Below are 21,846 nucleotides of genomic sequence, written 5' to 3'. Positions count from 1 at the left end.
GACATTGCTAGGCCGATTCTGGCCCAAAAATAGCACCTTTGGCTGAGTTAAGGGCTCCAGAGTGGCGCAGCAGTCCAAGGCACTGCTTCTCAGTGCTAAACGCTTCACTACAGACCCTTGTTCGATTCCAGGCTGCATCACAACCGGCCGTGATTTGGAATCTCATAGGGCTGCACACAATTGGCCTTCCGTTGTCTAGCTTAGGGTGTGGCCTGGGTAGGCCGTCATTGTAAATAAGAATTTGTTCTTAACTGACTTGCCTAGTTAAATAACAAATAAAAACAAAGTTCAGGCTACCAGATCTGGGCCGAATGACTCGAGCCTAGTCTGTACTGTCATTCATTTCGGACTCGGGCCGGATACGACTGCATTTGGCAATTTTCAGTTTGAACGCACAAAAGCATTCTCTGAAAGTTGATAGGCTACATTTAATGCCATTCATATATAGCTTATACGCAATTTATTGAATCACTTCATGTTTTCTTGCGCAAACTGTGAACAACTGAGACATGTCTCAAAACACAGGGATTTGCACCGGACTAGTATTATCAGAGGACCTTGGAGTACGTTATTCTGGCTGGAATTGATGCTCTCCTGCCATGTTAAAAATTATTGATATAGTAGATTCGGACGGGACTACAGATGTGGTGTTTTGTGCTCGTGCACATACACTATAGTTCAAAAGTTTGGGGTAACTTAGAAATGTCCTTGTTTTTGAAAGAAAAGCACAATTTTTGTCCATTAAAATAACATCAAATTGAATAACATCAGAAATACAGTGTAGACATTGTTAATGTTGGCATGAGAAAATGTGAGAAAATGTGCTTTTCTTTCAAAATGCTAGTGTAATTACATTACTGATCTCCCCCAGTAAAACAAATCCCATCCGAATAGGGCACAATAGAGCCTGACCTATAGCACATCATAATCACATCAATAAATTGGTTATAACAATCTGAACACCATAACACGTGACAGAAAAATGGATGCCGAGGATGTGACAAAAACTCGAAACGGGGGAATGTTTACTGTTTGCTCAGGGGGTGAAGGGAAAGTTGTGTAGAATCATTGACTAGTGAAAAATACTGGAAATCAAGAAAAAGAAGATAAGGAGCAAGCGCTGATTATAGACCTAATTAAGTTGGAGTTTCCTTTCCTCACTTTTCCTAGAAAATAAGGCGAGGGCTGTTTTCCTCCTCTGCATTGTTCTCAACACCAATATGCTTGTTAAATTTGCTTATATTCACATAGCAACATGGTCTAGGAAAAGGCGGCAATTCAACAGCACACTGATGTGTTTCTGAACTGCGGACAGCGGCCAATATCCAATGCAGGAGGAAGTGCATATCAAAAAACGTTATTTTTATTAGTGTGGCACCATTGTTCTTATGTAATATAACCATATACAATTTCAGTAGCACGTCTTAGACTGATGGACTGTGTCATCCCCACGGCCTCCTCAATGACTCAGTTCACTCAGACAGGTGTTACGTACACCATGATATTTTAAAAAATATATGTTTTGCTACTGCTCTAACTAAAGAAATCTGTCTGTCAGTCAACAGCCTATCGACCAAACAATCGACGAGTCGACTCACTGGGGTCTGCCCTAGTCCCATTCCATGTTTGTATTATTTCTAATGATTGTCTATCACTATGTGCCATCAGGGTGATTGCCCACGAAACTCAAACAAAAGAGGACCATGTTTCTTTTGATTTTCACAGATTTTTATCCATAAAAGGATCCTTTGGAAGAAGGTATGATTAAATTATTTGACATTTGTATCTTAAAGCACAATTGAGAAATAATTAATTTAAGTTTTGGCCTTACTCAGGAACTACTTTAGACACCATAATGTTTCATCTGTCATATGAAGCTTTACCACTTGCTCTGTAATATGAGTAATATTTTTTTTTTTTTTTATGATTTTATTGCATTCATTTATGAATAAAGATCAATCTAAACATGAATATTGAAAAACATTTTCCAATATGTTGTTGATCATAATAAATCTACAGCGGGGGTTCTTATTTTTTTTTAGCTCGTGACCCAAATGAGAAATGAATCGTCCTCCTGTAACCCAAATCCAAAACAGATAACTCTCATAACTCGCGATCCACCTCTCATATGCCCAGGGCCCACTTTGGGTCAGGACCAATAGTTGAAGAAAACCTGATCGACAGGCATATTATATCAAAGTTCCCAAGTGGGATCTCACCTAGTTTTAGAGTTATGATACAAATTGCAGGATTATGATCCAATCCCCTTGTAGCACATACAGATTAAACATGGGAGTCTTAAAAGAGGCCTGGGTAAGGTCAAGCGGTCACAAATGTTCCAATTTAAATTAAAGGAATAATCCACACAAAACCACAAAGTCGTAAGATTTACAGTGTTAAATAAGCGGGAACAAGGTTATATATAACAATGTTATAACAAGATTCGTAGCAGCATGTGAAAATCTGTTGCAGCACAAGTCGACTACAAAACCCATAATTTAAAGCTATCAATTTAGGAGTCCACAATCTCATGTTCAACTTGCAGTTCCTCTCAGTCTGCCTCAATGTGCAGAGTGCAGACGTTGCTAGCTATGACAACGGCCCTTTCCTACAGACCCACAGGGAGCATTGTGTGATAAGAGTTGAATCATTTGGTACACTGTTTAGATTGAGGACATCTAACTGAAATATATACTTTGTCATGACGATATAAAACGGATGATGGTGATCTGGAGTGCAAGTAATTGTTTTAAAAGCGTTCTGAAATGTTATGTTGTGTCCCCCCCCCCCATCTCCAGTGATGAGTACCGTATATGTATGACGTGTTCCTACACAATTTCCTGATTTCATAGACAGACCACTTAAAAGTTAAAACATGGTGAAAATGGTTATTTTACACACTCATAAAACATTTGAAAAATTGACAGGAGTTTATTTTCTGGGGGTGAATTATCCCTTTAATTATTTCTCAATTATACTTTGACACAAATGTCAAATATCTGTCAACAATCCTTCTTTCAAAGGACCCTTCTATGGATGCGATTTCATGAAAATCCCCCAAATCATGGTCCTGTTCTAGTTCGGTGAGGAATCACTCATCATAAAGCTACTGGACAGTGACGACTCAAGTCCACTTCCTGACACGGACCTCCATGCCTAGACAGTCGCTAGGTCGGGGGGGTAACTGATCCTTGAAACTAGAGAAACATTAATTCTACAAAGCATCAACAAAACTGCCATCAACGCCTCAACTAGGCCAGTGAGAACTTTTCACTTGCCCATCTCTTGCCTATACTATTCTAGTCCATTTGGCAGCCTGTTGTACATTGTGAGCTCTGAAACACCGGTATCTTTGTCAAGCGGTTTCTTGTTGTGGTTCAGTTGTCCACTCACATCCCGTAGTCTCTTTTCTAACTCTTCTTTTCCTGAACCAGTTCTTCCTTAGAATTGGCACTGTTTTCCTCAATGCCCTCTCTCAATGAGAGACACACAGTGCCCTGCAATAAGTTCCCACATGCTGTACCTTGCTGATGTGGTAACGAGCTGCATGTCTTGGTCTCTCTAACATCCATGACTTTTTCTGTGTTTTGGTGGTGGTAATGAGTCCACTTAAAATTCTATTGGACCAAAACAATAGTTCCAGTTCAAGTCAGTTTTGCTCTCTTGAATTAGGATATATTTCTATTGTCGCATTCAACACAAGTACTCTACGTGAATTGCCAAACTGCTCTGCATATAAGAGACAATTTTATCTGAACTGAAGGCTAATTTTCAATGAACCACTAAAACCAGGCATGCAAAGAATGGGAGGGTGAGTAACCTCAGTTCAAAAGGGGGAGGAAGGAACAAATGCAAGGGAGCTTTAAAGCATTTAGGCAACAGACAGAAAGGAGAGGTTTATCCCTGAAGAAGCCGTAACCATTAGTGACTGGAGAAGGGCATCTGTGAAAACACCAAGGAAGAGTAATAGTTCACGACTTACGTAAAAGTTTCCGCTGCTTTTTCTGCAAACAGGACTTGACGTATCGTTCGAGCTCACGAAGGGTTGAGGGTTTGAGTGTCTCAAAGTCTATCTCTATCTCGTCTGGATTGGAGTCACGCAACGATGGCTCCCGGGACTGGATGATGTGGACCACCCTGCCCAACTTCTCACCCGGAAGACGGTTGATGTCAAGGCTGAGCTGGCGCTTCTCGTCGTACGACATGGGAAGGGATGGCTCCTCTTCTGACTCGTTGTTCGCCACCACCACCTTGGACCCTTTCTTCGGTTGCCTGAAATTGTTTGGTCAGATATTTGTTAGGCCTACAGCTTTTGCCTCTCTCAGGATGTTCAGCTTAGCACTGAGAGAAGTTCAAAGAACAGATGATTCGTGACAGACTGACATGTCTGGATCAGGCTACATGGGGATACGAGTTAAAGTGTTAACACAGCAGTGCGTAACACTGTTGCAACAATGATTCATCCAAAAGCAAAAGTTACTGGCAGTATTGAGCAAATTACTTGTGATGCTCAGGACAGTGTGATGAATTACGAAACACAGATATGAAAAGACTGGGCAGTAGTACCTGGTAGCCACCACCATGCTGTTTGGTTTCCGGGCTGGAGCCTTTTTCTGATTAGCTGGCTTGACTTGGGGTGCTGACTTGGGTTTCTTCTTGTCATCAGCCGTCCCCTTGTCCTTGTCTTTCTTCTCTTTTTCCCTTTTCTCCCTTTTCTTTGGTTTACTTACTGGGGCCTGTGACAGAACAGCCAGCTGTTCGTGAACGGCCTTCAGCTGAGGAGAAAAGCAGAGTCAAGAGTCACCTATGAGTCCAGATGTTGGTGTATGTAGGGTGAAGCTGATGGAGGGACTGGGGCAAGATACTGGGAGTGATGGCAAAATACAGGCATCGATGGTTAGCTTAATGTGTGATGTTGGCACGTGTAACCTGTTGCAGAGAATTAGCACCATTATGTCTTGGACCATCTCATGTCACAATTATGACAGTGATATTAGTTATATTTTAGCCCTGGGAGGGACATTTTCTTTTCCCTTTGAAGGAGTCTCATTTTATAGCCAATTCATGCTTGATTGACTTTTGTTACATCTTGAATAAGATAATACATAAATCATCCTCAAGTTATGTGCATTAATTAATGGAGTACACAGTACTCATGTTTCTGCATATCTTCTCAAATGAAAGCTCAAAATATTAGAGGAAACAATCAAGTGTGTGATGTGTATAATGTACATTGATTTATGTCAGAAAAACAGAATACTGGCATGCAAATGAGGTGTCTCGATAAATAATTTCCCATTGGCCTGGGAAAAAAGCGGTAGGAAAAGCACACCGGGACCACCCAGCCTGTACTGTAGCTATCTAACACTTTAAAACAAGACGCACATGCTGACTCCCCAAGTGACGCATTGACTGATTGCTTTTTGAAGAAACAAGTATGTAATATAGAACAAACAAACAAATATATATAATAACTTTGAATTGTGAACACCCTAATAAAACACTGACATTTCCTGGTCTTCAGCACAAAAACATTGGTCTTTTTTATTCCACTTGAAAAAAAGGAGGAAATATTTTAAGTGAAGCTACAACGCGGAAAAAGCATTTGAAATCATTGCCAGAATCATAAAAAATAAAAAAAAACACTGCTAACACTATCACCATTCGCCACCAGCCAACACTGTCACAGTTTTATTAGTCGTATTTACAGGATACACATGGTTTACATCGTCCGACGAAATGCTTACCACCATGAAAACTAAAATTTCCTATGAAAAAACAACACTAAAATAATGCAACAATGGAGGGAAAAAGTAACTATCAACAAAATCTTAGAAAAGACGTGACAAAGAGCAAGCTGACTACTGAGGGAAAGATAATCTGCTAGGGATGGACAATAGTTTTCAAATACTTTAACACGGAAAATTGTATTGCAATATCCATGTGACATTGTAACATACTACAAAGATATACCATTACATTTCAAATGATTAATAAAACAAACTTTTCAATGTAGTTTTTATGACATGCGCCCCATAAAAAGACTGGCAGCCGACGGGTAGCACTCAGTGGGTAGCTTGTTTTTAATGTTGGCCAATCAAAGTGGCAAAAAGGCTCAATGTAATTAAAAGTTAGAGATATAGAGTAGGCTACAACGAGAAACCAACAGGTAAGCGGTTTCATCTTAATGGGGTTGGGTAGAAAGCGCATTCAGAATAAATTCAGACCCCTTCCCCTTTTCCATATTTTGCTACGTTACAGCCTTATTCAGAAATGGTTTAAATATATATTTTTTGACATCAATCTACACACAATACTCCAAAGCAAACAGGTTTAGAAATTTCTGCAAATTTCCAAAACTAAATATTTACATACGTATTCAGACCCTTTGCTATCAGAGTCAATAGAGCTCAGGTGCATCCTGTTTCCATTGATCATCCTTGAGATGTTTCTACAACTTGATTCGAGTCCACCTGTGGTAAATTCAATTGATTGGACATGATTTGGAAAGGCACACAACTGTCTATATAAGGTCTCACAAGCCATGAGGTCGAAGGAATTGTCTGTAGAGCGCCGAGACAGGATTGTGTCGAGGCACAGATGTAAGGGTACACAAGGGTACCAAAAACACTCTGCAGCATTGAAGGTCCCCCAAAACAGTGGCCTCCCCAAACAGAGCAATCGGGGGAGAAGGGCCTTGTTCGGGGAGATGACTAAGAACCTGATGGTCACTCTGACAGAGCTCCAGACTTCCTCTGTGGAGATGGAAGTACCTTCCAGAAGGATAACCATTTCTGCAGCACTCCACCAATCAGGCCAGACGGAAGCCACTCTTTAGTAAAAGGCAGAGTTTGCCAAAAGGACTGTCAGACCATGAAAGAAGATTCTCTGGTCTGACGAAACCAAGATTGATCTTTTTGGCCTCAATGCAAAGCGTCATGTCTAGAGGAAATCTGGCACCATCCCCTATGGTGAAGCATGGCAGTGGCAGCATTCGTGCTGTGGGGATGATTTTCAGTGGCAGGGACTGGGAGACTAGTCAGGATCGAGGGACATATGAAAGGAGCAAAGTACAGAGAGATCCTTGATGAAAACCTGCTCAAGAGCACTCAGTACCTCAGACTGGGGTGAAGGTACACCTTCCAAAAGGGCAACAACCCTAAGCACACAGCCAAGACAACACAGGAGTGGCTTCGGGGCAAATCTCTGAATATCCTTGAGTGGCCCAGCCAGAGCCTGGACTTGAACCTGATCAGACATCTCTGGAGAACTGGAAATAGCTATGCAGCAACGCTCCCCATCCAACCTGACAGAGTTTAAGAGGATCTGCAGAGAAGAATGGGAGAAACTCCCCAAATACAGGTGTGCCAAGCTTGTAGCGTCATAGCCAAGAAGACTCAAGGCTGTAATCGCTGCCAAAGGTGCTTCAACAAAGTACTGAGTAACACTTACATAAATGTGATTTCAGTTTTTACTTGAAAAAATATATATAAATGTGCAAAAATGTCTAAAAACAAAATGTTTGCCTTTCATTATGGGGTTTTGTGTGGAGATTGATGATAAAAAAAATGTTTTAATCAATTTTAGAATAAGGCTGTAACGTAACAAAATGTGGGGGGAATCATGCGGTCTGAATACTTTCCGAATGCAGTGTAGCCTCAATTAGCCTAGCTAGCTGTAGCTGAAAAGCTTAGCTAGCTAGCTTGTCTGGGCTAATCCAGTCAAGAAAGGCACGGTTATATCATAGGAGGCGCTATAGGAGGACAGGCTCATTGTAATGGCTGGAATGGAGTCAAATATGTTTCCATGTGTTTGATGCATTTGGTACCATTCCATTCCAGCCATTACAATGAGCCCATTCTCCTATATCCCCCCACCAGCCTCCTCTGTGTTTTATGGGACGGTAAATACCATTGGGGCTGCTACAAGTTAGTTAGTCTTGGCTGTAGCTGAGTTGCCTTGGCTAAAGTTACTTGGTCTCTCTCTCTCCCCTCCGTCTGCTCGGCTTGCTCCCTCCCATCTCACACACAACGGCCCCTCCGGAGCTGCAGCAATAGCGTGCCAATGCCTCTCCCTCACTCAGCAGTGCTCAGATTAAAAACATTTTAAAAAACACATGTATTTCAAATATCCCACATTTTATTTCAAACCCCCATCCCTACCATCTACCAAGCACACTTACAATCCGTTTCAGAGTGCTGGTCCCTCTACCGCTCTTTCAACAAGGTGTAATACAAAAATATAAATAGTTTTGTGGGGACGGGGAAGTAAGAGATAAATCACCTGAAAACGTTTGGCACACCCGTTTTTTTTCCCCGCCCTGTTACCATTGGGGTGCTCCACAGTGATTTGCTGGTAAGAAAGCCAAAGGGGAAATCAGTGGACAAAGATAGAAAACTCCAAAGTTCATGTTAACATCCTAGCAGCACAACAAACTATTTCATCATCAGAGCTAAATATTGTCACCATTGGTATGAATGAAATGTAAAACATTGCGCTAAAATGTGAGCTCTACAGTTACAGTATGCAAGCCACGATACCAAGATATTCTAACAGTTTGTGGCGGTAGAGGGTTAACTATGTCACTTTTACTGTGGATCTCTGAACATCATGTAGTGGCTTTGATTTTTAAGTGGTAGCGGTCTAAATCTGATGTGGGGGACGAAGGGGGCATCTCCCTGTTCATCCATCCACGGGTTTTGGATCTTGGTCCTTGGTTGTGAGAACCCACCTGTTCCGAACCCACCTGTTCCTGCAGTTCGGCGAGCCGCATGGCCCGCTCCTCCTCTGAGTCCGAGCTCTCCGAGCTGGAGGTGTTGCCGCTGCTCTCACTGCTCTCTGTACTCTTGCTTACCACCGGCATGGTGGAGGGCTGGGTGGCGTCAACGGGCTCGTCTGGCATCTTGGCAAATCGCATCTCAAACACATCCTGAGAAACAAGAAGACAAGGGGCAGTTCAACCGACAGTGCTCCAATGAGGTGAGTTAAAGATCTGATGAACTTTATCCTACCTGTAGCTTCCTGGCCATGGCTACAACCTCGTGGTCGGGGGGGTTGTACTTGTAGCAATTTGAGAACATTAACCGGACGTCCGTCGCAAAGCTTTGGGCATCTGGGTAATCTTGACTGTCAATTCTTTTCTGTGGACACAGCGCAAACAGTCAGAGTCTTATTACTGAGAAAGCTCTCTTCAAAACTCAAAAGCAAATCTACTAGCAAAACAAATGTAATCATCCTCCCCTTAGCTGTTACGGTGCCACCTTCTCCTCCCTCCTGAATCCTCCCCCCTCCCTCCTCCCTCTCTGCAGATGACTTCGTCAACCATTTTGAAAAGAAGGTCGATGACATCCGATCCTCGTTTGCTAAGTCAAACGACACCGCTGGTTCTGCTCACACTGCCCTACCCTATGCTCTGACCTCTTTCTCCCCTCTCTCTCCAGATGAAATCTCGCGTCTTGTGACGGCCGGCCGCCCAACAACCTGCCCGCTTGACCCTATCCCCTCCTCTCTTCTCCAGACCATTTCCGGAGACCTTCTCCCTTACCTCACCTCGCTCATCAACTCATCCCTGACCGCTGGCTACGTCCCTCCCGTCTTCAAGAGAGCGAGAGTTGCACCCCTTCTGAAAAAACCTACACTCGATCCCTCCGATGTCAACAACTACAGACCAGTATCCCTTCTCTCTTTTCTCTCCAAAACTCTTGAGCGTGCCGTCCTTGGCCAGCTCTACCGCTATCTCTCTCAGAATGACCTTCTTGATCCAAATCAGTCAGGTTTCAAGACTAGTCATTCAACTGAGACTGCTCTTCTCTGTATCACGGAGGCGCTCCGCACTGCTAAAGCTAACTCTCTCTCCTCTGCTCTCATCCTTCTAGACCTATCGGCTGCCTTCGATACTGTGAACCATCAGATCCTCCTCTCCACCCTCTCCGAGTTGGGCATCTCCGGCGCGGCCCACGCTTGGATTGCGTCCTACCTGACAGGTCGCTCCTACCAGGTGGCGTGGCGAGAATCTGTCTCCTCACCACGCGCTCTCACCACTGGTGTCCCCCAGGGCTCTGTTCTAGGCCCTCTCTTATTCTCGCTATACACCAAGTCACTTGGCTCTGTCATAACCTCACATGGTCTCTCCTATCATTGCTATGCAGACGACACACAATTAATCTTCTCCTTTCCCCTTCTGATGACCAGGTGGCGAATCGCATCTCTGCATGTCTGGCAGACATATCAGTGTGGATGACGGATCACCACCTCAAGCTGAACCTCAGCAAGACGGAGCTCCTCTTCCTCCCGGGAAGGAGGACTGCCCGTTCCATGATCTCGCCATCACGGTTGACAACTCCATTGTGTCCTCCTCCCAGAGCGCTAAGAACCTTGGCGTGATCCTGGACAACACCCTGACGTTCTCAACTAACATCAAGGCGGTGTCCCGTTCCTGTAGGTTCATGCTCTACAACATCCGCAGAGTACGACCCTGCCTCACACAGGAAGCGGCGCAGGTCCTAATCCAGGCACTTGTCATCTCCCGTCTTGATTACTGCAACTCGCTGTTGGCTGGGCTCCCTGCCTGTGCCATTAAACCACCACAACTCATCCAGAACGCCGCAGCCCGTCTGGTGTTCAACCTTCCCAAGTTCTCTCACGTCACCCCGCTCCTCCGCTCTCTCCACTGGCTTCCAGTTGAAGCTCGCATCCGCTACAAGACCATGGTGCTCGCCTACGGAGCTGTGAGGGGAACGGCACCTCAGTACCTCCAGGCTCTGATCAGGCCCTACACCCAAACAAGGGCACTGCGTTCATCCACCTCTGGCCTGCTCGCCTCCCTACCACTGAGGAAGTACAGTTCCCGCTCAGCCCAGTCAAAACTGTTCGCTGCTCTGGCCCCCCAATGGTGGAACAAACTCCCTCACGACGCCAGGACAGCGGAGTCAATCACCACCTTCCGGAGACACCTGAAACCCCACCTCTTCAAGGAATACCTAGGATAGGGTAAGTAAGGGTAGGTAATCCTTCTCTCCCCCCAACAAGATTTAGATGCAAGTGGCTGTTCCACTGGTTGTCATAAGGTGTATGCACCAATTTGTAAGTCGCTCTGGATAAGAGCGTCTGCTAAATGACTTAAATGTAATGTAAATGGCAATTTAGAAGAGTTAGGGGTGAGTCGAGGGAGTGAATAGGGGACCTACTTTGACAGTGCTGAGGTCCATGGGGTGCTTGATGATCTCATGGTAGTCATGCAGTTCTAGCGCCTCCGCATCTACAGGCTTATAGAAAGGCCAAGCGTAGGCTGCGTGCTTCTTGGAGAGCATCTCCTTCAGGATGAAGTCGCAGTGCTTGAGCTGCTCGCCGGGCTTGCCTTTCTTGCCACCGAGCAGTGGCACCTCTCCGTCCTCGGTGCCCTTCTTGGGGGGTTTAACGGGTCGCACCGTGCTCTCCCGCCTGGATGAGACTTTCCCCTGTTGGGATTCCAGGAGCTGGGTAGGGGAGTCACTTCTACTGGCCGAGATTGCTGAGGTTGTGGGAGTTGTTGTGTCTGCTTTCCGCTTCACCCCCTTTTTCTGTGAAAATGACAATGACCAAACACAAAGACATCAGTGGCTTGCGTCTCTTTATCAAGACATGGCATATTCAACATTTTCTGATTTCTAATAGATTATTACATCCTAAGACAACATTTTGAGGAGCAGAATTGTAAAATACGTTCCCCACACAAAATCCCATTAGACTGTAGAATTAAATAAAAAGACCCCCGGGAGAGACCCGTCTTCCTGGACTTAACAGTACTTTTTTTATATAATTCAAAAAAATTACATACATACAGTTGAAGTCGGAAGTTTACATACACCTTAGCCAAATACATTTAAACTCAGTTCACAATTCCTGACATTTAATCCTAGTAAAATTCCCTGTCTTAGGTCAGTTAGGATCACCACTTTATTTTAAGAATGTGAAATGTCAGAATAATAGTGGAGAGTGATTTATTTCAGCTTGTATTTCTATCATTACATTCACAGTGGGTCAGAAGTTCACATACACTCAATTAGTATTTGGTGGCATTGCCTTTAAATTGTTTAACTTGGGTCAAACATTTTGGGTAGCCTTCCACAATAAGTTGGGTGAATTTTGGCCCATTCCTGCTGACAGAGCAGGCGTAACCGAGTCAGGTTTGTACGCTTCCTTGCTCACACACAATTTTTCAGTTCTGCCCCAAAAGAATTCTATAGGATTGAGGTCAGGGGTTTGTGATGTTGTCCTTAAGCCATTTTGCCACAACTTTGGAAGTATGCTTGGGGTACTTGTCCATTTAAAAGACCCATTTGCGACCAAGCTTTAACTTTCTGATTGATGTCTTGAGATGTTGCTTCAATATATCCACATCATTTTCCTTACTCGTGATGCAATCTATTTTGTGAAGTGCACCAGTCCCTCCTGCAGCAAAGCACCCCCACAACATGATGCTGCCACCCCCGTGCTTCACAGATGGGATGGTGTTCCTTGGCTTGCAAGCCTCCCCCTTTTTCCTCCGAACATAATGGTCATTAAGGCCAAATAGTTATATTTTTGTTTCATCAGACCAGAGGACAATTCTCCAAAAAGTGTGATCTTTGTCCCCATGTGCAGTTGCAAACTGTAGTCTGGCTTTTTATGGCGGTTTTGGGACAGTGGCTGCTTCCTTGGTGAGCGGCCTTTCAGGATATGTCAATATAGGACTTGTTTTACTGTGGATATAGATACTTTTGTACCCGTTTCCTCCAGCATCTTCACAGGGTCCTTTGCTGCTGTTCTGGGATTGATTTGCACTATTCGCACCAAAGTACATTCATCTCTAGGAGACAGAACGCGTCTCCTTCCTGAGCGGTATGATGGCTGCGTGGTCCCATGGTGTTTATAATTTTGTACTATTGTTTGTACAGATGAACGTGGTACCTTCAGGCGTTTGGAAAATGCTCCCAAGGATAAACCAGACTTGTGGAAGTCTACAATTTGTTTGTCTGAGGTCTTGGCTGATTTCTTTTGATTTTCCCATGATGTCAAGCAAAGGGACACTGAGTTTGACGGTAGGCCTTGAAATGCATCCACAGGTACACCTCCAATTGACTCAAATTATGTCAATTAGCCTATCAGAAGATTCTAAAGCCATGACATCATTTGAGAATTTTCCAAGCTGTTTAAAAGGCACCGTCAACTTAGTGTATGTAAACTTCTGACCCACTGGAATTGTGATACAGTGAATTATAAAAGTGAAATAATCTGTCTGTAAAAAATTGTTGGAAAAATTCTGTGTCATGCACAATGTAGATGTCCTAACTGACTTACCAAAACTATAGTTTGTTAACCACTCTTGGGTAGTGGGCAGTATTTTCACGTCCAGATGAAAAGCGTGCCCAAAGTAAATTGCCTGTTATTCAGGCCCAGAAGCTAGGATATGCATATAATTGGTAGATTATGGCATTAATAATGCCTGTGAGTATAACAGAACTGATATGGCAGGCGAAACCCCCGAGGACAAACCATCTCCCCCCAAAACAATTCAGCCTACCACTATTTTCAATGGCTGTCACTTTTATTATAAGGCCAAGTCCTCCTAAATTGCAGTTCCTAGGGCTTCCACTAGATGTCAAGTCTTTACAAAGAGTTTACAGGCTGTTTTCTGGGGGGGGAAATGAGCCAGAAATTCAAGTTTTTCTAGGTGGCTCCCATTTTGACTGTAAACAATAAACAAATTAACATTTACAGTGGCTTGCGAAAGTATTCACCCCCTTGGCATTTTTCCTATTTTGTTGCCTTACAACCTGGAGTTAAAATAGATTTTTCATGAATTTGTATCATTTGATTTACACAACATTGAACATTTGATTTACCACTTTGAAGATGCAAAATATATTTTATTGTGAAAAAAAAAAGAAAGAAATAAAACTAAAAAATTCACCCCCCCCCCCAAAGTCAATACTTTGTAGAGCCACCTTTTGCAGCAATTCGTCTCTTGGGGTATGTCTCTATAAGCTTGGCACATCTAGCCACTGGGATTTTTTCCCCCATTCTTCAAGGCAAAACTGCTCCAGCTCCTTCAAGTTGGATGGGTTCTGCTGGTGTAAAGCAGTCTTTAAGTCATACCACAGCTTCTCAATTGGATTGAGGTCTGGGCTTTCACCTGGCCATTTCAAGACATTTAAATGTTTCCCCTTAAACCACTCGAGAGTTGCTTTAGCAGTATGCTTACAGTCATTGTCCTGCTGGAAGGTGAACCTCTGTCCCAGTCTCAAATCTCTGGAAGATTGAAACATGTTTCCCTCAAGAATTTCCCTGTATTTAGCCCCATCCATCATTCCTTCAATTCTGACCAGTTTCAAAGTTGCTGCCACCACCATGCTTTAGTGTGGGGATGGTGTTCACAGGGTGATGAGGTATTGGGTTTGCGCAAACATAGCGTTTTCCTTGATGGCCAAAAAGCTCAATCTGACCGGAGTACCTTTTTCCATATGTTTGGGGAGTCTCCTACTTGCTCCATGGGATGTTCAAAGTTGTGTATATTCTTTTTTTAGAACCCAACCCTGATCTGTACTTCTCCACAACTTTGTCCCTGAGCCGTTTGGAGACCTCATTGGTCTTCCTTGTGCCGCTTGCTTGGTGGTGCCCCTTGCTTAGTGGTGTTGCCGACTCTGGGGACTTTCAGAACAGGTGTATATATATATATATGTATATATATACTGAGATCATGTGAAATCATGTGACACTTAAATAAAGTCCACCTGTATACAATCTAACTAATTATGTGACTTCTGAAGGTAATTGGTTGCACCAGATCTTATTTAGGGGCTTCATAGCAAAGGAGGTGAATACACCACTTTAAACAAGTTATTTTTTTCATTTCACTTCACCAATTTGGACTACTTTGTGTATGTCCATTACATGAAATCCAAATTTAATTTTTTTTTAAATTACAGGTTGTAATGCAACAAAAAAGGGAAATGCCAAGGGGGATGAATACTTTTGAAAGGCACTGTACATACATTTTCACAAACACTAATGACATCACACTTGCTCAGACCCACATTCACACCCAACGCTGTTTCCAATACCTGAAAGAATTTCTGGACTTACTTTGATGACTGGCTGTGCTGTGGGAACCACAGCCATCATGGAGGCAGCGGGAGACACAGCTTGGACAGGGATAACAGAGATGATGGTTGGCACTGGTGTGGCTGCTATGACAGGAGTCTGACAAACAGGTGGAGGGGAGCTGGGATAAGTGGATGGGGGTGAATCTGTTGGCTCAGCCTCTGCTTGGCTGCCTGAAAGGAAGACGCAGGAAGCAAACTTTTGTAAGTGACAGACATTTCCCCTCAGCGCACAAGTCCCTCCCAACTGTGAAAGGATGGAGTTACCTCCACTAATAGGCCCTCCTGGTTTGTGGGCAGCTTTAACTTTGGGGGCCGGTGGTAGCAGCTTCACCTCCTCCTGAGGCATTTGAGACACTTTCTGTAAGAAGATTTTCTCCAGAGCTTGGGCCATCAGCACAATGTCATCTGTAGGCTGTGGGAATACATACAAGAGGGAATGAGTTATGGGTCAAGATGAAGGCGAAGGTCAGACGGAGCACCTGATCAAAATTATCACAGTTACAGTATCAATAATACCTAGAAAGGTGATGGGGCGCCTCTAGACAGAGTAGAGAAAGTGTAAATACTTTTCAAATCCCAATCCTCATCTTGATGAGTCAAAATAATGTACACAAGTTAAAATCAATGTCACTGGAAAACTGTGTGTGTACATGTCAGTTTATGTGATCCTGTGAAAAAAAAAAGTATGCTCTTTGAACTACTTGTTATTGCTGGTTTTTGCATTTCGATTTGGAATGAATGGTAAAGGAGAATTTACCTTGTTGTAGATGTAACAGTTGGTAAACATTGTGTTGAAGTCCTGCATGCACTCGCTGGCGCTCCAATAGTAGTTATTCTCTAGCCTCTTCTTTATTGTTCCCATGTCCATTGGGCTCTTGATAACTTTATGATAGTCCTATATGGCAGCATCAATTGGAAAACAACATTCAATATGAGGGAGCAATAAAAATAAATGGCCAGGAAATAAACATGTTTTATGATGAATGTTGAACAATGAGGGGTTCATCCTTTCACACATCGTAATGTTACTACTACTTGGGAACCACACAAAAATGTACATACATCCACACAGAGTATTTACATTAAAATATAAGAGCCTACTTCTACCCAGAGCCAAATGTAGCAATAAAGCTAGAATCCTTAGCTGTTACATCCATTTCTGGACTTATAAATGGATGACATATACCCATTGATGCTTTGAGAATATCTTATAAATGCCTCATGTGCTTATTTAAACTGTCATACCCTATTAGAAACCAAAATATAAGCTTGTTTTACTCCAATGTTTGTAAAAGTAAAATCTAAACAAACACATAGCCTCAAAACATGGTTTAAGGTCCAATGCAGACCTGTTTTATTTCAAAATAAAATAATTTCTGGGTAACAACTAAGTACCTTACTATGATTGTTTTCAATTAAAATGGTGATATAACAAAAATAGCTTCTTAGCAAAGTGGCATTTCTCAAGAAGTTTGCTAGGACTGTCTGGGAGTGGTCTGAGTGGGGAGGGGAGAACTGAAAATGAGCCGTCATGGGCGGAGAGGTTTGGAACTCTTATGGGTCTGGCACCAGGCAGGCAAAAACTTCATCCCACCAAAACAGTCCTTTCAGTACTTGGGAATTATAATTTTCACAGCATTTTCACAGATTCTAGCATTTAGTCTGTTAGTCAACCGAGATTGTTTTAGTCGAGCGGGAACAAATAATATAAACTCAGTAACAAAAGAACGTCCCTTTTTCATTGTAAAGGGTTTAAACACCGTTTCCCATGCTTGTTCAATGAACCATAAACAATTAATGCACCTGTGGAATGGTCGTTAAGGCACTAAGCTTACAGATGGTAGGCAATTAAGGTCACAGTTATGAAAACTTAGGACACTAAAGAGGCCTGAAAAACACCAAAAGAAAGATGCCCAGGGTCCCTTCTCATCTGTGTCAATGTACCTTAGGCGTGCTGCAAGGAGGCATGAGGACTGCAGATGTGGCCAGGGCAATAAATTGCAATGTCCATACTGTGAGACGGGTAAGACAGCGCTACAGGGAGACGGGACGAACAGCTGATCGTCCTCACAGTGGCAGACCACATGTAACAACAACTGCCCGAGTTACATCAGGAACGCACAATTCCTCCATCAGTGCTCAGACTGTCCACAATAGGCTGAGAGAGGCTGGACTGGGGGCTTGTAGGCCTGTTATAAGAAAGGTCCTCACCAGACGTCACCGGCAACAACGTTGCCTATAGGCACAAACCCACCGTCACTGGACCAGACAGGAATGGCAAAAAGTGCTCTTCACTGACGAGTCGCGGTTTTGTCTCACCAGGGGTGAAGGTCGGATTCACGTTTATCGCCAAAGGAATGAGCGTTACACTGGGATCGATTTGGCGGGATCGATTTGGAGGTGGAGGGTCCGTCATGGTCTGGGGCGGTGTGTCACAGCATCATCGGACTGAGCTTGTCGTCATTGCAGGCAATCTCAATGCTTTGCATTACAGGAAAGACATCAGGCTCCTCCTGACATGACCCTCCAGCATGACAATGCCATCAGACATACTGCTCGTTCTGTGCGTGATTTCCTGCAAGACAGGAATGTCAGTGTTCTGCCATGGCAAGCAAAGAGCCCGGATCTCAATCCCATTGCGCACATCTGGAACCTGTTGGATCGGAGGGTGAGGGCTAGGGCCATTCCCCCCAGAAATGTCCGGGAACTTGCAGGTGCCTTGATGGAAGTGGGGTAACATCTCACAGCAAGAACTGGCAAATCTGGTGCTGTCCATGAGGAGGAGATGCACTGCAGTACTTAATGCAGCTGGTGGCCACACCAGATACTGACTGTTACTTTTGATTTTGACCCCCCCTTTGTTCAGGAACACATTATTCCATTTCTGTTAGTCATGTCTATGGAACTTATTCAACAACTGAGACAAACTGAATCTTGTTTTGGTCATACAAATATTTACACATGTTAAGTTTGCTGAAAATAAACACAGTTGACAGTGAGAGGACATTTCTTTTTTAGCTGAGTTTTTAAAAAATCAATTAAAAGAAATCCTTTGTTTCTATCTACAATAGTCATTTACAACATTTACACTGTATTTCTGATCAATGTGATGTTATTTTAGTGCCACACAGCCAGGTCCATGCCACACAGCCAAATCAATCAAGGTGTGGATGGAGGACCACCAGATCAAGACCCTGTCATGGTCAGCCCAATCTCCAGACCTGTACCCCCATTGAAAACCTCTGGAATGTGATCAAGAGGAAGATGGATGATCATAAGCCAAGCCATCAAACAAAGCCGAGCTGCTTGAATTTCTGCTCCAGGAGTGGCATAAAGTCACCCAACATCAATGTGAAAGACTGGTGGAGAGCATGCCAAGACACAAATATTGATTTCTGAACTCTTCCTAAGTTAAAACATTAGTATTGTGTTTAGAAATTAATGAACTTATTTCTCTGCATTATTCAAGGTCTGACAACACTGAATCTTTTTTTGAACAGTTGTCATTTTCTGATAATAAATTATCTAAATTACAATATTTTTATTTGGAATTTGGGAGAAATGTTGTCAGTAATTTATAACTAATAATAATTTAAAACATTTCATTTTACCCAAACACCTGGCAACATTAGATGAGTAATGGCAGAATCTACGAAAACCAGCAGGAGAGGAAGGAGAATAGTAGGGTCAGGTTACGTTTTTTTTTATTCTGGTTATCTAGATCTCTGGCGCACTCTTGCGGCATTTGTCTTATTTCATCAAACCTTAAGCTTAAAGCATCAGACAAGCGCAATGCATATATTTGATGTTATATGGAAAAATACACTTTAAAAATGTTTACCAGTAAATTGGTCGAAAAAACAGACAACTTTCGGTGACCAAGGTTTTTTTCTGTTGGGGACAGCCCTACTAGCTTAAAGGATCTGCTTCTACCTATTACTAACTACCAATAACAAAAGAGAAAACTACGGAGTGTGGACTTGACTTACAGCAAGACATAATTTGATGGTATCCACAGGTGTATAAAAGGGCCACGCAAACTGATGTTTCCATAGAGTCTTCACCACAACATTCTGCATGTACTGTAGTTGGTTAGTTTTCCTGCCAGGCTTGTTGGGGTTGAAGAACTCTGGTGGCGGTGGATTAACAAGCGTCGGGACGGCCGCAGGAACAGCCGACATACTGGCAACAGGAGAACACTTCTTCCCAGTTCTGCAAAACGTCTGAGTGTTTTCAATGGATACTTTGCTCCTCTTTCAGCTCCTTATTCCTCCAGCAGTACACACATCCCATCTCATGACCTGAGTGTCCGTGCCCTGCAAAACAAAATAAACAAATATTGGAATTAGAAAATTAAGGAAGCTGCAGTTCAGAAAATATGAGACACTCAGAGTTAAAGATAGCATCCTCACAGACAGTAAAGTTTACTTGAGTCAATTAGGTTAACATTTTATGACAAAGACTTTGAGCTATCAGTGGTAGCTAAATTATAAACAAAAAAATGTAATTAATAAAAAAATGTGAGTATACATTACATCTAGCCTAAGTAATATAGCCTGCACAGACACCTGATCACTTAGAATTTGTCAAATGGGCAAAGAATTTAGCATTTAGCTGGGCAACAGCTAGCTAGATTGTTACACCAGATAATGTACCCTCAAAAATTGGTATCCATTACTGGGAGTTACAGGTTAGGTACTGTTTGCTATACAAAGAGTGGGTCTAATCCTGAATGCTGGTTGGTTAAAAACACATTCCAGCTGGTGTCTATTCCACAAATGTACCACCTGCTAAATCTATGACGTTTGTATAAACCTTACTGTCTGTCTCTTCAACATTTGCAACATAGTTTCAAGTTTCAATATTCAAATTCTATCTCCAACGGTCTCATAATAATGAACGTGTCAGGGTCGGGAGGAGAGAGGCAGGCAGCGTTTCTCAGCCTGTAGAAATCATGAATCAGCTGCCATAGTTTTTATGGATATATACAAAGAAATGCCAATTGAAAAAAAGGTATAAAGAAACGAAGTGCATCTAGTTTGCAGTCTTCCAGACAACACCCGTGCCAATATATCCTCCAAACACCGGCTTATTTTATCATTTACTGTAAGTGTAGCACAGAGAATTTCCGACCGACCTTAACAATACTTCTTTCTTCATTCTCAATTCGCCCAAAATGTAGAATCTAAAATGTCCGTGTCCAGTTGCAGGTGGAGCGTTAGAACTAAGAACATTTTATTATTATTAAAATGTTTTGCTCCATGAAGTCATCCAACGCTGCCATCTTGTCCATTTCAAATATTCTCCTATTAATCGAGACAGGTGGGTGTCCACCTCAAAGTGCTGCATGTCATGACAGCCCTGTCTCGATCAATGAGAGAACACTTGAAAGAGACAAGATGGCAGTGTATACACATTTTTTGATTACTTCATGGAGCAAACATGTATTTTATTTTAATAACGGGACTCCCGTTTCCACAAATCGAGAACGAAGATTGTATAGCCAATACCAGTTTAGCATAAAATGATCTTGCAGCTTCTGTATAGACAAACCTGTAACTACATTATATGGTGTTACAATCTGTAGCTACACCAAACAGTACCAAACCTGTAACTCCCAGTAATGGATACCAACGATATTTGGTTAAATCACATCTGTAGCTAGGCAACAACGATGCAGAGATAAAACATTCCCAAAAGCCCCCCAAGTTACGTCCAAAATCTGACACGCTTAGCAATTAAAATGCATATTGCTAAATGTACACAACTACTTATCCACCCTTTATCTCACAAAATAGTAGCTATTTTACATGTAGCGATGGTGTGCATGATGATTACGTAGCATCACAATCTATTCCTTTAAAAAGATGGCGGGCAGGGCAACGCAAAATGCTAGCTTGCTAACTATCCTCTCAATCGGCAAAATCCTAAATGTGCATGCTATGCAAAGAGCTAGCTAGCAACGTACATACTCCACTAGTTCGCGTGAAGTAGCTACACCTAAAATGTTGAGTGGTGTGTTATAGAAGAGCTGAACATGATATAATTAGATAGACAGCTTCCCATTTACACTTCGCATATGATAAATGTAGCTTCAGCTACTAGCCTAACACATCCTAGCTGCTTTGTAGCTGTGCATTGTTTCAAGGCGCCGAGCGGGCCGGTCGAATCAGAAAACAACCTAGATTGAGTGTATTTGAGAAACACTTAGATATGTATCCTGTCATTTAAATTACACAAACCAGAACAAAATAACATTTTACTTTATCACTCTCTCATCAAATGGCTCCAGTGGTGGTTCGCTCGCAGTTTTCAGGTACCTTTTATTTCAGCGAAGTAGCTAGCATATTAGATGCGTTATCAGCATAGAGCTAGATAGAGGACAAATATTTTTGTATCTGTTCCATTATAGCGTCTGTGGCAGCGCCATTAGACTATCTCCAATGTGAAGAGGTCCATTTTCTTCTTCACGATTGGCTGATCACTATGAGGACCCGGTTGGACATGACTACAACAGGGTCACCAGGAGGGCTCAGCCAATGAAATTGAATTCCCACCCAGTTGACCACATTAAAATGGTGGAAGCACTCATTGGCGCTAATAAAGTATTTTGGCCATAAGATGCCGCTTATCATTCTTTATGGTCATCAGCTGTCTGCAATATCCATGCGCAATTTCGAGCAGCATCATGGTCCTTGTTGTGTTTTGATGGTTAAAGCATTTA

The 21,846-nt window shown here is 42.8% G+C and overlaps 1 protein-coding gene across 5 annotated transcripts in view; it reads right to left on the bottom strand.

Annotated features, from left to right (window-relative positions):
* The window catches only part of LOC118393570 (bromodomain-containing protein 3-like), a 28,931-nt gene extending 7,321 nt beyond the window's left edge, over nt 1-21,610 (bottom strand). The window contains exons 1-11 of one of the 5 annotated variants that reach the window (XM_035786341.2): nt 21,443-21,610; nt 19,112-19,438; nt 15,880-16,017; nt 15,387-15,534; nt 15,103-15,293; nt 11,187-11,558; nt 9,012-9,140; nt 8,732-8,929; nt 8,284-8,352; nt 4,567-4,775; nt 3,983-4,272 (exon numbers count right to left, since the gene is read on the bottom strand). In XM_035786341.2, the coding sequence (XP_035642234.1) occupies nt 3,983-4,272; nt 4,567-4,775; nt 8,284-8,352; nt 8,732-8,929; nt 9,012-9,140; nt 11,187-11,558; nt 15,103-15,293; nt 15,387-15,534; nt 15,880-16,017; nt 19,112-19,303 (1,936 nt within the window). In that variant the 5' untranslated portion in view covers nt 19,304-19,438; nt 21,443-21,610. Of the gene's footprint in view, nt 1-3,982; nt 4,273-4,566; nt 4,776-8,283; nt 8,353-8,731; nt 8,930-9,011; nt 9,141-11,186; nt 11,559-15,102; nt 15,294-15,386; nt 15,535-15,879; nt 16,018-19,111; nt 19,439-20,259; nt 20,412-21,385 lie in introns of those variants that run through there. The other 4 variants (XM_035786340.2, XM_035786343.2, XM_035786342.2 and 1 more) reach the window with 4 other exon arrangements.
* Between the last annotated feature and the right edge of the window lie 236 nt (nt 21,611-21,846).

This window comes from Oncorhynchus keta, chromosome 14 (assembly GCF_023373465.1).
Source record: "Oncorhynchus keta strain PuntledgeMale-10-30-2019 chromosome 14, Oket_V2, whole genome shotgun sequence".
In the NCBI taxonomy this organism is placed as follows: Eukaryota; Metazoa; Chordata; class Actinopteri; order Salmoniformes; family Salmonidae; genus Oncorhynchus; species Oncorhynchus keta.
Note: the sequence above shows the minus strand (reverse complement) of the source record. Positions and strands in the feature narration are given on the sequence as shown.